The sequence below is a fragment of the Tachysurus vachellii genome, chromosome 26, assembly GCF_030014155.1.
Source record: "Tachysurus vachellii isolate PV-2020 chromosome 26, HZAU_Pvac_v1, whole genome shotgun sequence".
NCBI lineage: Eukaryota > Metazoa > Chordata > Actinopteri > Siluriformes > Bagridae > Tachysurus > Tachysurus vachellii.
In genome coordinates this window covers 10951584-10966199 of record NC_083485.1, presented here as the reverse complement: position 1 = coordinate 10966199, position 14616 = coordinate 10951584, and the positions used below count along the sequence as shown (strand labels likewise).

The window sequence follows — 14616 nt, the reverse complement described above, 5'->3', positions numbered from 1 at the left end:
TATTACCTTTAGCAGTAGTATTACCTTTAGCGGTAGCATTACCTTTAGCGGTAGTATTACATTTAGCGGTAGTATTACCTTTAGCAGTAGTATTACCTTTAGCGGTAGTATTACCTTTAGCGGTAGTATTACCTTTAGTGGTAGTATTACCTTTAGTGGTAGTATTACCTTTAGCGTTAGTATTACCTTTAGTGGTAGTATTACCTTTAGCAGTAGTATTACCTTTAGTGGTAGCATTACCTTTAGCGGTAGTATTACATTTAGCGGTAGTATTACCTTTAGCGTTAGTATTACCTTTAGTGGTAGTATTACCTTTAGCGGTAGTATTACCTTTAGTGGTAGTATTACCTTTAGCGGTAGTATTACCTTTAGTGGTAGTATTACCTTTAGCGGTAGTATTACCTTTAGTGGTAGTATTACCTTTAGCGGTAGTATTACCTTTAGCGTTAGTATTACCTTTAGTGGTAGCATTACCTTTAGCGGTAGTATTACATTTAGCGGTAGTATTACCTTTAGCAGTAGTATTACCTTTAGTGGTAGCATTACCTTTAGCAGTAGTATTACCTTTAGCAGTAGTATTACCTTTAACAGTAGTATTACCTTTAGGGGCACAATTTGGTCAATTATAAGTAAAAATAATTGAGAGGTTGAAAATAAATGCAAGGAAATTCAGTTAAATACTCAGAATTCAGAATGGCTGTAGCTCAGACCAAAAATCATTAGTCTTCAGGCTGCAGTGTTAGTAGGAGTGTAAGTTTATTCTCCATTCTGTTACCCAGTTTGAACTAAAGGGCAGGGAGTTCCCTCTGGTCCAGCTGGCACTGGCAAATACACACATGAGCATGTACACACACAGATGCATACACACCATGATTCTGGAAGCAGCAGTGTGATAACAGTCCAGTTCATTGATTTAATTATTGGAAACCTCACCAATGCGCAATTAGAACAAAAAATGGAAATAACAATAATTATATAATTTGTGATATGGGGAAAGCTGCTACTTTCAGCTTGGTCTAACTATGTGTTTGTGTGTGTGTGTGTGTGTGTGTGTGTGTGTGTGTGTGTGTGTGTGTGTGTGTGTATGAAAGAAACTACTTTCATACTTAGTGACTTAGTCCCTATGTTCCATTAAAACATTGTAAAAAATATTTGAACCTAATGTAAGACTTTTCAGCAGTGCATAAAAAGACATAAATAGATATATTTTTGTTCTTCTTTTCTCTCATGCAGGACGGCACAGATTACGACTGTCTAGTTCGGCAGAACTCAGAGCTCCTGAGAGCGCTCGAGGATCTGGAGAAGACTGTGTCCACACTCCGAGAGGAAAACAGCCTCCTGGTAAGAGTCAGCTGATTTCAGAACAGTTTGGACGGTTCAGTCAGAATGGATGTTTAGCTTTTATCTTCAACCAACAGGGAAATATATAACAGACTTTATTTCTCAGCTCATGGCTCCTACAACGGTGTGATTGTTTTGTTCTGTCTGTATCTTGTCTATCTCTGCTTCTTATCTTCTCTCTCTCTCTCTCTCTCTCTCTCTCTCTCTCTCTCTCTCTCTTTATATCTTTTCCCTCACTCCTAGCGTAAGAGCAGTTGTCCTGAGACAGAGGACAAGGTAAAAAGGTTGAGGAGGAAAAATGCAGAGTTGGCTGTCATCGCTAAGCGCCTGGAAGAGAGGGCACACAAACTGCAGGAGGCCAATCTTAAAGTGGTACACACACACACACACACACACACACACACACACACACATATGCCTTTACTATTAATCCAAGACTCCTGTCCGAGAACCCCAAATTATTCATACAAAGTAAATCCAGCATGCTTAGATTAAAGCATCATCATACAAATCTTACTACGTTTAGGGGCATCTTAAGCTGTCTGTTCCAGTTGTGGGTATCCGAAAATAATAGCCGCATCGTGAATTGGGACAGTACCATGCTGAACTTTCCCTGATCTCACAGCAATGTAGTTCTTTAGTGTGCTGACATCCAACAAAATTACCAAGGATTAGTAAATTCAGTTTCCATTTGTTCGGTTTATTCCTAACCACAAGCACGGATGAACCCAATTAACCAACTAATTAAGACTACGCACAGGAGCAACTTGTGTTGAAATGGGGTTGTAATCAAATTCAGCACAAATGGAAAGATCTAGGATGCTTGAAACGCTTGTAAGAACAGAAAATTAAACAAAGTTGCACAACCCCACAAACCCCTGTGCTCCTCTTGTTTGTTCCAGTCCCATGTTCTTTAATAAACAGGACTACGATAGATCTTAATGTCACTCGTTCTTTCCAAATTACAACCAAAAGCACAGGTTATTTATTAATAACTGACAGTTTATTACTTATTATTTAATATGAGCGTACATGCTATAAAGGTCTGCTGCTTTATGTGAATATTAGCTGCAGTTCCACATGGGATGCTATTTCTTGAGTTCAGGGTAGGCTGGTTTAAATGAGCTAGCTCACAATTAAACCTTAAAACTGTTAATCCAGATTATATGCTGTTAAATATAGGAACACAGCTCAACAGCACCACCAGTGGTTGCAAAGAGAAATACACAGAATTAAATGACAAGGGAAGGTTTGATTTCTTTCTAGCCCAGACATCAGTGAAACATCCTCTCTTCGTTCCATTCTGTGTATTTTTCTTACAACCACTAGTAGTGTTGTTGAGCTTTGTGCTCATGTGTCATTAAATCATTCCTTAGTGGTTTGGGTAGTGAACGTGAATTAAGGTGAATTTTTTTTTTACTCACTTTTTCCACAAAAATGCCTTTGGAGGAGGAGTAGATTAAAAGAACAGCTGACAATGTACATTTTGCTATTCAGACGAAACATGATATTGGAAAATTCACAATATAGCTGCCATTGAGTGAGTTTTAAAGTGTGCATGTGAGAATTTGCCTTATACCATTCTTATTACATTATATCGCTCATCTCTACTTTATTCATTGTCAAGCTACTGATTTTAGATTTTGGTTCCTGTCAATAGCCTGACCAGCTTTCACTGCAGGGGCAGACACCTCGACCTCCTGTGTGTGTGTGTGTGTGTGTGTGTGTGTGTGTGTGTGTGTGGTAACCCTATTCCAAAAGGCCTCCTGTCCTGAATGGCCACCTGTCTACTCTCTGGTGGCCATGCAGATTGGTGGCCTTTTATTAAACAACACCTGTTACACTCGCAACCTTCCACAAATCTATTTCGAATACACACTTCCAGTAACACAAAATGGGGGGGTTAATAATTTTAGAAATCCTTTCAACTGAGATCAAATCCGTTGCTAGTAGAAATCTGGCATTCCTTATCTGTCTATATGTGAATCTTGTGAGCTAGCTGTGGTGATATGTATTCGGTTTGCATAATTTTAAAAATACTTTTCGTTTTTTTTAGATTACACACTGTTTTAAATTTTTAACCTTAGATAGTTGTATAGTTGTGTGAGAATTAATTGTACATACTGCAGCAGTTTACAGTTACGGTACATTACGTAGTAAGACTGTTGTATGTTGATTTAGCTAGTTAGTTGCTTTACCTCAACTTCAACTCTTCACATAGATCATGTAATTAATCTGAATATTAGACTTAACTGATCTAAAGATACTAACTAATCTCCACCTTTTTTTTGTAATTAATTAAATGCAAGATTTTTATTGTAAAACCTGCTGTTGAGGATCTGGGTGGCTGTGGTGAGCTAAGCTAGGATATTATGCTGAGGTAAACAAGCTAGATTGTAAAAACAAACACTTTAATTGCCTTTGACTATGTCGAGTCTTGTGTTTGTAGCACTAAGGCCAATAGTTTGCATTATTCAACTAAATCCTGCACTGAGCTGTTTTTTTGTGTGTACAGCTGTTTTACATGTCCTGTACATCTTTTCTTTCTACATTTTGTTTGATAAGCACCTCTATTATAGTCTAACTGAAGAATTTAGATTACTCACTCTCACTCATTTTCCGCTTATCCGAACTACCTCGGGTCATGGGGAGCCTGTGCCTATCTCAGGCGTCATCGAGCATCAAGGCAGGATACACCCTGGACGGAGTGCCAACCCATCGCAGGGCACACACACATACACACACTCTCATTCACTCACGCAATCACACACTACGGACAATTTTCCAGAGATGCCAATCAACCTACCATGCATGTCTTTGGACCGGGGGAGGAAACCGGAGTACCCGGAGGAAACCCCCGAGGCACGGGGAGAACATGCAAACTCCACACACACAAGTCGGAGGCGGGAATCGAACCCCCAGCCCTGGAGGTGTGAGGCGAATGTGCTAACCATTAAGCCAACGTTGCCCCCGCATTTAGATTAAAATTAAACAATTAATGAAAGTAGACTTTAGTTGTCCTGTTTTTTTTGCAGCTTTTTTACGTTTCCCTCGTAGGTTAATTTGCTTAACTCTAAGTTATATCCTGCATTTTAGCTATATTTATTGTTATATAATTTATAATAATATAAAATATTATTACTATATTTATTATTATATTTCTTATATTTAGTATTATACATCTATCTACTGAATTAATTGTTCATAACCAGTTAGATAAGTGTTTCGTCTTTTTATTGTCAACTGTGTATTTTCTGCACTTTCATAGTAGAGTAGACCTTTCATATTGTTCATTGGTAAAGCATGAGGAAGTTTGTATTTAACCATAGAAGTTCCCTGAAAGGGGAAAAAGGTGTGATCTTGGAAAACCTTTGGTGTTTGTATGTGTGCGTGTATACAGGAAAAAGGAGAAAAGGGGGCATTTTAGAAAAGGAGGTATCTTAGAAAAGGAGGTATTTGAATAAGACAGCAGCTTGCTGGTGAAACTTTGGAGAAAATAATAAGGACATCTTCCATTTGAGGAGCTCTGAGTGATAATTTGAGCTAACAGAAGACCTGCCTCACCTAAGCTGGGCTGAAAAGACACTAGGGATTTATTTCTGACTAGTATGAAATTTCAATAAAATGACCATGATGTTAATGTGTGTGTCAATTTTTGTCTCTATGTCTGCTTTTCTGTGCAGGTGAATGCTCCCATCCCTATGAAGCCCGGTGCTGTAGAGCAGTATAAGAGAGCGTTTGCTAGGCAGAGGGCACGAGACCTGGCACAGCATGCAGACACACTCCTCTCTAAAGACAAGGAGATTGCTGCACTACAGCACGAATGTCGACAGCTGAAGGCCAGAATGGGACAGGACAAAGTACGCCATGTAGATCTTTCATGCACACAACCTTCTTCCTTTATGAAAATTAACCTGCTTTTACCCTTCATGGTTGCTAAGGAAAGCTTCATAGTGTTCTACTTTTGTCATCCAACATTAGTTGTGATGTAATGACAGGCTTCATAATTGGAGAATGTAGTGAATTGTGAAGGGAATCTTTATACAGAATACAAAGGTTTACAAGCAAACTAAGGTGTAATTTTCTTGTTAGACTTTATTATTGACTTTGTCTTGGTTTGCAACCTGGTGGAAAAATTTTAGCTCAACACACCCACTAAATTACACAGTTCTACAGCTTATTCAGCTTCAATCAAGCATTACAAAGGTTCCAAATGGTGGCAAGCATTACATACATCTCGTGTGATTTTAGGCATAGTTACAGAATAGTATGCTTTAAAGTGGATAAGTGAATAATAAGACTTTAAGTGGTTACGTACAATGAGTGATTATCTATTAAATCAGTAGCAAAACCCCACTTTTTTCGGGAAAATGTTCGTTTTGTAAAAAAAACGTCCTCGAAGTACTCTGTGCAAACTGCATGACTCAGCATTTCCCACAGGAAGACAGAAAGAGAAATAGAGTGTTCTTAAGGGAAAATGAGAACGTGAAACGTGACCACGAGGTGGCTCGTCATTTCCTGACTCACAGATTGAACCAGAATCTTTAAAGTGGATAGGCTTGACAAAATAAGCTGTGCCAATAAATACAAGTGGCCAAGGAAAGCTTAGTCAAGCTAATATGATTAATATAGTTTAGAAAATTTTGTCTGAAGATCACAAACACATGGAGTTAATCGGTGAAAAATTCGGTACAAAGTTATTCGAATGTTACCACTTATTGTCATAGGACTTTGAGTCACGCTGACATCAGTATCACTGATTTTCTGATTTCCTCTATCTATCTATCTATCTATCTATCTATCTATCTATCTATCTATCTATCTATCTATCTATCTGTCTGTCTGTCTGTCTGTCTGTCTGTCTGTCTGTCTATCTATCCATCTATCCATCTATCTATCTATCTATCTATCTATCTATCTATCTGTCTGTCTGTCTGTCTGTCTATCTATCCATCTATCTATCTATCTATCTATCTATCTATCTATCTATCTATCTATCTATCTATCTATCTATCTATCTATCTATCTGTCTGTCTGTCTGTCTGTCTGTCTGTCTGTCTGTCTGTCTGTCTGTCTATCTATCTATCTATCTATCTATCTATCTATCTATCTATCTATCTATCTATCTATCTGACTGTCTTTGTCTTTCTGTCTTTTCCTGCCTATCTCTGTCTATCTGCCTTTCCTGCCTATCTCTGTCTTTCTCTCAGCAGGCAGCTCCTTGTCCAGCAGGAATGGTGGATTTTGAGCGGTTGTTGAAGGAATCTCAGAAGGAGGTGCTGCGCCTGCAGAGACAGCTCTCGGTCAGCTCGGTTTTGGATCAGAGCTCAACTGGAGGAGCCGAGAATGAGCGAGAACAAAAAGAGCCACCGGTAAGAGCAGGTTTCTTACGTGACAGCTCCCCCATGTGGCTTCTCATAGCACAGTTTTAGTCCTAAGAAGGCCTAAAGTGAACACATACAAAAATATATCTGTTATTGCCACTTTAGACTCAAGGTAAACCTTCAAACTTAGCTGAGGGAACACTAGTCTACTGCATTTCTGAGAACATGGCTGGTTCATCTGGGTCTTTAAAAAAATCCTAAGAAAACTAGAATCCCAAAAGAACAACAACAAAAAATCACAGAGAAAGTAAAGGTCACTGTATTTCCATAGCAGATGTTTATTATATTCTATTTTATTTCACTTTAGTATATTTTAGTGCTTAATTTTTCAACTTATAATACATTTATTTTATTTAAATGTATTATTTTATTTTAAGACACTGCTACCACTAATAATGACCACAGGGGGCAGTCACCTTAACATCTGAGTGACTACTGTACTAAGCTCTGAAGCAGCTTAACTAAGATCTCTGAATGTTTTTTTCCTCTGATTTTTCTGTTTAGGTTACTGGATAGAGTTGATATTGTGCACTGCTCAGCTCCATCACTGTTACAATGTGATTATTTCCGAGCAGTTTTACTCTGACCGTTAGGCCAGACACTTACAGAGTGATTATTACACAGCACATTTGTTCTCAGTGATAATAAGTGGTGTTAAAGTGCATACAGGCATTTCAGTGAGCGTTTGTGTGTGTGTGATTGTGCGTGGTTGTGTATGTGTTTAGGTTTACTAAGAGCTTAGTGTGTGTTTAAACTGATATAAATGCTGTTTGTTGCTCTTACATAATGGACTAGGCCATCATCTGCTACACCAACTAATGAGCTGACTGTTGAACTTAAGCCAGAGAAAGACAGAGATAAAGAGAGTGTGGGCTAAAGTAAAGGTATTGAGATATGCATATAGCCTCGCTACATAACTTACCATAGTGGTGGTGTTTTTTTTTTTAGCTCATTAGGTGCTATTTGTTAACCACAAGCTATGAGTCTGGAAACTAGCTGCGCTTTACGAAATGTGGAAAAAACATGACAGAGTGTGTGATTAAAGGAAAATATTAATGAGGGGTTGTGCAGTGAGGCCCAACATGTAACATCAGTAACTGGAGCTACCGTTAAAACATTATATTCTTCTTTTAACACAGACACTTCATAATATTAATCAGTGTATATATACATTTTACATTATTATACATTCAACATTATATCAGCTTTAACCAGTTGTCCCCTTAAGTATCAGTCGTCTCTGAAGGAGCTGTTTTTTTTTTTTTTTAAATGTATTTGCTATATTTTAGAGACAAATCATCCAGATCTAGGCTTTCAGTATATTCTGTACCACTATGAAAGCTATTTCAAGTGAATAGATCATAGTATGGGGATCGTTACAAAGCTTAACAATAAAATAAATAGATGCACAAACAGCTACTAATAAAACAGCTCATGATTATTAAAAGCTCTTGATCAGAAGGTGGATCACAACCATCAAACACTCTCAAAACCAACCATTTTCTGACAAGACCAGTGAGTTTCGGCAGTGGTGGATTGGGCTCTTGGTTACTAGAATAGAATATATAAGCCTTTTTTTCTCACATATACATTACAGCACAGTGAACTTCTTTTTTTTTTTTTTTTTGCATATACCAACTTTGGAATTTGGGGTCAGAGCACAGGGTCAGCCATGATACAGGACCCCTGGAGCAGAGAGGGTTAAGGGCCTTTCTCAGAAGCCCAACAGTGGCAGTCCCTACCATCGCTGTAAAGCCTGGATGAGAATGACAGCACTGGTAATCTGGTCATCTGTGACAGACATACGCACTCATGCCTTGTGCAGAAAGGGGCCAGGTTGCATGTACTTTAATCCCCTGTGACAATGAAATGGTATGGTCCAGTAATCCCCTGGCTGTTGCAGTGGTAGCGGTGAAAGGGCTTCGGATAGTTTGGGACTCTGAACTGGTGACCAGCCTAAAGATTTGACCAACTTGTTCAGGGTCTTGCTCTAATTTTGCCACAGCACATAGAAAAGGAGGTATGTGTGTGTTGTGGTTTGCACTGATGCATTGTCACTTGCATGCGTAGTTGGTGTTAGCATTAGGTCAGGATATTTGCTCTATATGTGCATGCTAGTTTGATTTTTATGCAAACCTGAAAAATGCACTAATAGCTAAAGTATTGTTAATTCTTGTTGTTTAGTTATCTGCTTCTCTCTATGTGGATTCACCTTTTAGTTTATATGGATTTATGATTTTCAGCACAGATACAGTGACTTGTGTGGTTGTGTCTATCTGCCTGTTTGTCTGTCTGTCTGGGTGTGTGTACAGGAAGTCTGTTTCTCTGGAAATTACATTGAATTCTGCAGTGACGCTCTGAATCTTTGCTGTGTAACCAACAGAGATTTTGAGCTTAGCCAGATCTGGGGAATTTGTACACCGAGTCATGACACGAATCGACAGAATGCTGCAACAGCCAAACATGTAACACTCAGTATCAGCACATCAATATGTATTTAAAAAGGAAACGGCAGTCGGGCCAATCCATTAAAGTGCTTTTAAAAGAAGTGATCCAGTTACCCGTTTCGGTAGCCTACAGGGATTACTGCAATGTGCTTATGGCAATCAAGGCCTACTGCATCTGATCTAGTGTCCTTAGCAGTACTTCGTACAGCATGTTAGCTAGCACAGCTACTGACATGGCTACATAATTAGCCTGGCCTGGTTTGTGTTAGCTCATAATCAGAAAAGAACTGGACTGAACTGGGCTGGAACTAAACGCTTCTCTATTATCAAACCTTCTCTTTAGATTTAGCTCTAAATAATGCTTCCACTGCGTGTGTGTGTATGTGTGTGTGTGTGTGTGTGTGTGTGTGTGTGTGTGAGAGAGAGAGAGAGAGAGAGAGATCAAAATGGATTTGCTAAAGCAATAAATTAATTTGGTGTCATGATAATAATTACTGTGGTCCTTGTTATTAGCAAGAGCTAATTCACAGGTGAATGTGTGGTCCACATACTTGGTGATGTTACTTAGACAAATAAAAACAGATAATATGACCTTTTTAGTAAGGAGTCCCCAGTGTCAGTGCTTTGGATCAGTCAGTAGTTTATGTTACTGTTTATGCCACAGTAAAGTCTGCAGGACAGACATCGTCTTGCTCTGTGGTTCCTTTAGCTTTGTTTTTCTTATTAAGTCATGTTCTATAATAAATAGTTAGAATTGTGTACAGTACAAGACACTGAAGAAATTATTTTAGTAAAAAATCACTTTGTAGTAATGAGAGTTATAGCTAGTATCTTAATAAGCCTTTTATGTGCTAATATATCAGATTAAAGCTAAAAATTTTTTTTAGTAAATATGCTAAAATCAGTAGTGGAATTGCTTCAGCATGGGGAGGTCCCTTTAATTTTTCCCCCAATTACTGCTGGTCATCAAATGACTCCCAGTATGACTCTGATTCTTGTAAACCGCTCTGTTACTGTATTTTATTTTCGTTGCATCTGGACTTTTCTTTTCTTTTCTTTTTTTGTTCTGAAGCTCTTTTTCTATGAACCCCACAGCCTGTAGTTAATGAAGTCCATGTTAAGAAGAAGGAAACCCATGGAGAGGAAAAGGAGGAGTCTAGAGAACAAGTAACTGCAGAGCAGGACAGGAACTCAACCCATCCAGAAGAACAGACACAAAAGGAGTGTATAGAGATTCTGGTGAGAGAAATGCTGAGCATAGGTTTCAAAATATGTTGCATTGTAGAAAACATGGATCTCATCTAGGATGTCTAGATATTTACATAGGGTTTGGTCATATTTGTTAACATCATGCAAAAGTATTGTATTAAAGAGTTGGGCTCGGTTGGTGAGTTAAAATGTGCTCTTCTAAGGAGCAAACAAGCAGAACCTCCATAGAGCTTCAGGCTACCTCCATATCCATATCTCTATGGCGGGAGCCTGGATGCTCTGGATAATGGCATCTTCTAAATGCCGTCTTCTAAATTATTTATACAAACACCAAATCACCTCCAGAACATTTAATTTTAGTACTCACCCGCTGATTACTACCTTATTACTATGGCAACCAGTAACAGGAACGTCTACTGGCGACTTCACAGTAGACTTGCAGAGATAGAATTATCATATGCCTGAATGTAGCTTAACCAAGCCTGTGTATGCTACAATTAGGATAATAAAACAGAGCTAAGCGTTTTAATTCTCCCCATGTCAGAGGTCAGTGTAAAATTTAGAGTTAGACCATTTTGTAGTGAATTCAATTGCTTTATTTGTCCACCTGCATGCATTGTGATGCACCTGTCAATCATTTGAAATGATGCAGTTTGCACTTTTGTTTTATCTGTGACATAAACCAATGCTAGATATCAGGTTGATGACCCTTGGAGATGCTCTAGTCATTAGAGTGCTACTACAGCAGGGTACGTTCTTTCTCGTTACAGGAAAGTGAGTTGAGCAAGAAGAGAAAAGAATGTGAGGGTCTCGAGCATGAAGTAAGGAAGAGGCAGAAGAGATGTCTCGATTTGGTGAGCATTTTCGAATGATGTTCTCATGTAACATATTTTACCACGACTGACGTTACACAGACATCGGTTTGACAGCAGAACATCTACGGTGTCGGTTTTCAGTCTTTTTCACAAGGAACACTTGAGTGCAATTACAAGATTTAATAATAACAGGCTGATTATTTTGTTTTTACGCACAGGAGAGCCAGCTTGAGGATGAGCGCGGTAAAAATGAACGCTTAACGGAGGAGGCTGAACTCCTCAGGAGGAAGGCTCAGCTGCTTGAGCAGGTCAGTGGCCCAGCTGGTGTGTGTGTAAGCTGCTATTGTGCAAGTAACTTGTCAACATTGTGTATCACTGGTATACATTAATCACCATCATGTGCTTCTTATTTATCACTCTATCTTTCTCTCTCTTTCTCTCTCTCTCTCCCAGTCTCAGGTTGAGAATGAGGAGCTGAGGAAGGAGCTCTCTGCAGTGAGCGCTCAGTATAGTTCAGTTCTCGAGGAGAACCAGAGACTTCGTGCCAAGCTGGAGAACCTAGAGCAGGTCCTAAAGGTGAATCTCAGTAGTTGGCACGTTAGATTAAAAAGAATCAATCTTAGGCAGACCAAAACCCGGCTGTACGTTTATCTACAGCCTAATAATCTGTCAAATAAAACATTAATCATATTCTGAGAGCTCAAATGGAATAAAATGTGATGTTTAAATCGTTATGCCTTCATTTGACTTCATCCCACTAAAATGCAACTACACTAAACCCAATACACCAAAATCGTGTACTACAGTATATAAAATAGCACATTATACATGTGGTACATTTTATATACATTAGTATTGATTGATTGTGTGTGTGCAGCATATGCGAGAGGTCGCAGAGCGCAGGCAGCAGCTGGAACTGGAACATGAGCAGGCACTGGCTATCCTCAAGTTCAAACAGGATGAAATCAAACGACTTCAGCGGGTCTGTCGCAAAATATTCCACACCAGCCTGCATTCAGAAAAAAAAAATCTTATGCATTTTGAAGATCCAGCAGTTTTTAGACCGAGTGTCTGCATTGCAGTCGACCAAATCTGATTTGTATTTAGTATAGACACCAGAAACCGAATTAAAAACGACTTATGGGACATTTTCAATCAGTTTAAACAACTGATTTATTTTATGGCCACAAGTCTGATATGAAATGAGCCAGGACATTGATGACTTTTAAGTGTGAGATATTTGTTTTTCCCACAGTGTGATAACTTTACACAGAATTTTAGTGGTTGGAGATAATAGCTTCACATTTTAGACGATTATGAATAAACACAGAAATCAGAAATACTTAAAATTAAAAAGTAAAAATTCTTCTTCGGAGCCATTAACCTCCACCGTGGAGTGTGACATGACAAAGAAATTCTATGCTAAACATAGACATAACAAAACAGGTGCAAATTAGATTTTTTTGTCCTGTGGTTAAAAGGGTTAAATTTGATTTGACTTGACTTGAAAAACCAACACCAGAAATGAATCAGATTTGAATCACACACAATTTGTCTATTTCAAGTTAAATGGCTCAAAGATTCATGTATCTGAATCTTTACAAATCCGCCTGGATATCCTAACACGTCATACGTTTTCCTCATATCACATTATTCATTGTTGTAGCTTTATTGTGACTGTGTGCTCTGTCTCCATCAGGCTCAGTTATTTGCTAAGAGGGAGCATGAAGGAGTTGTTCAGATGCTGGAGGTGAGAATTTCAAATCAAACCCTTGCTTTTTTCGGGTTGGTTTGCTGTCTAGTTGTGTATCTGGCTTCAATGTATTACATTATTAACTCCACTGATGGATAACGTTTCCATTTATTCTTCTCAGTTTCCCCGGGCATTACAGCAGACAGAGTATAAATACTGTAGAGAGTTCATATCTGATGATGTGCTCTCTCTTTTCTTGTGCACTTTATTTCACACACCAAAGATTTTCTTGCAGCTAGTGCACTTTAATATGCATAATTTATCTCTTGTACTGTGACCTACTGTATATTTCAGTAGTCATGTTGCTAACTCAGTGTCTGACCTAGATATTGTGTGTGTGTGCGTTCACATAAATGTGTTGTTTAATCAAATTTCTAATTGTCTCACGTGTCATAAGAAGACAGCAGATTTTTCTGTGTTTTAATACCGAAAGGAATTGCGACAGGATTTATTTTGCGGAAAAACAGCACTATTCCCGCCTTCCTGTTTTTCCAGGATAGGTTTTGTATTCCCTGACTATGATCACGATAAAGTTGTTACTAAAAGACTGTTAAAAGTGAGTGAACAAATAAGAGATGCAACCAAGTGACCAAGGTTCAGTTGTAGCTGAAGAGAATAAGAACTCAACAAAGCTGAGCTTTACGGAAGAGTGACACGACATATAAAATCCTGTTCAGAGATTGGCGAAAGGCATTTCAGAGTCTGTGGTCGAGGGTTTTCTGGTCTGATGAGACTAAAATGAAATTTTTTTAATTTAGAAACCTAGTGCTGCTAATCACAATGACAAAACAGTGAAGCATGGTGGTGGTTGTATTATGGGAGCTTCAAGCCAACCTGGGCTTCTTGGTTGCATTTTTGGCTTTCCTTACCTGGTCATTGGAAAAACAAAGACCAAATCTTAATGAACATTAGTTTTCTTTCTCTCATGATGTTTTTTTTCCATTAAATTATTTTACAAATTGAATCAATTCTTGGACTTTGGTGCACAGAATAACATTTGTTGTCAAAATGTGAAATCATATTTCGGCCATTCATACAAGATTAATTCTGTATTGAATCACCATGTCATACTGCGACTTTAATAAATAAACCACTTCGTACTACGGGTTTGTAGGACAATATAAACATATAACTAAGAGTAATGTCTATAAGATTAGTTTTATTCGTGACAAGACTTTAGAGCTGTTATATAAGTAAGTGTGTGTTATTGTAGGTAATCTTAAACTAATATCTCATGGTTAGATTTAATTAGCTTTAATTAGATTTAATTTAATTGTTACTATAGTGACAGTATGTTATTATAATACAAATGTTACACAAAAGTAGCATGAGGTAGTCCTTTCGTCTTAGCACATCTTGGTCGTTTTCTTCTAAAGGAAACACTGTATGTGCATGTACAATAGGTGATGCATGAATGTTGTGTGTGATGTGAGTTGTTTTACTGTTAATTGTCTACATAAGGTTTGTGTCATTTGTAGGGATTGATCCAGTTTGTATTGCTGAGAGAGCTGGTAAACTAACTTTATCATTCTCTCTCTCTCTCTCTCTCTCTCTCTCTCTCTCTCTCTCTCTCTCTCTCACTCTCGCTGTCAACTAAATGACTGAGTATAGTATCTCTCCCCTCCAGAGGGCCCTGTCACTCTATAAATTTCAAAATAAACCAAGCA

At 38.3% G+C, this 14616-nt stretch overlaps 1 protein-coding gene across 9 annotated transcripts in view; it reads left to right on the top strand.

Annotated features, from left to right (window-relative positions):
- Positions 1 to 14616, top strand: part of LOC132840697 (RIMS-binding protein 2-like) — a 90118-nt gene that overhangs the window by 50565 nt on the left and 24937 nt on the right. For 6 of the 9 annotated variants that reach the window (XM_060862595.1, XM_060862590.1, XM_060862596.1 and 3 more), the window contains exons 3-13: positions 1234 to 1341; positions 1585 to 1713; positions 5025 to 5201; positions 6552 to 6713; positions 10268 to 10411; positions 11152 to 11235; positions 11415 to 11504; positions 11650 to 11772; positions 12074 to 12178; positions 12896 to 12946; positions 14428 to 14460. In XM_060862595.1, the coding sequence (XP_060718578.1) occupies positions 1234 to 1341; positions 1585 to 1713; positions 5025 to 5201; positions 6552 to 6713; positions 10268 to 10411; positions 11152 to 11235; positions 11415 to 11504; positions 11650 to 11772; positions 12074 to 12178; positions 12896 to 12946; positions 14428 to 14460 (1206 nt within the window). The remainder of the gene's footprint in view (positions 1 to 1233; positions 1342 to 1584; positions 1714 to 5024; positions 5202 to 6551; positions 6714 to 10267; positions 10412 to 11151; positions 11236 to 11414; positions 11505 to 11649; positions 11773 to 12073; positions 12179 to 12895; positions 12947 to 14427; positions 14461 to 14616) is intronic. The other 3 variants (XM_060862597.1, XM_060862592.1, XM_060862591.1) reach the window with 2 other exon arrangements.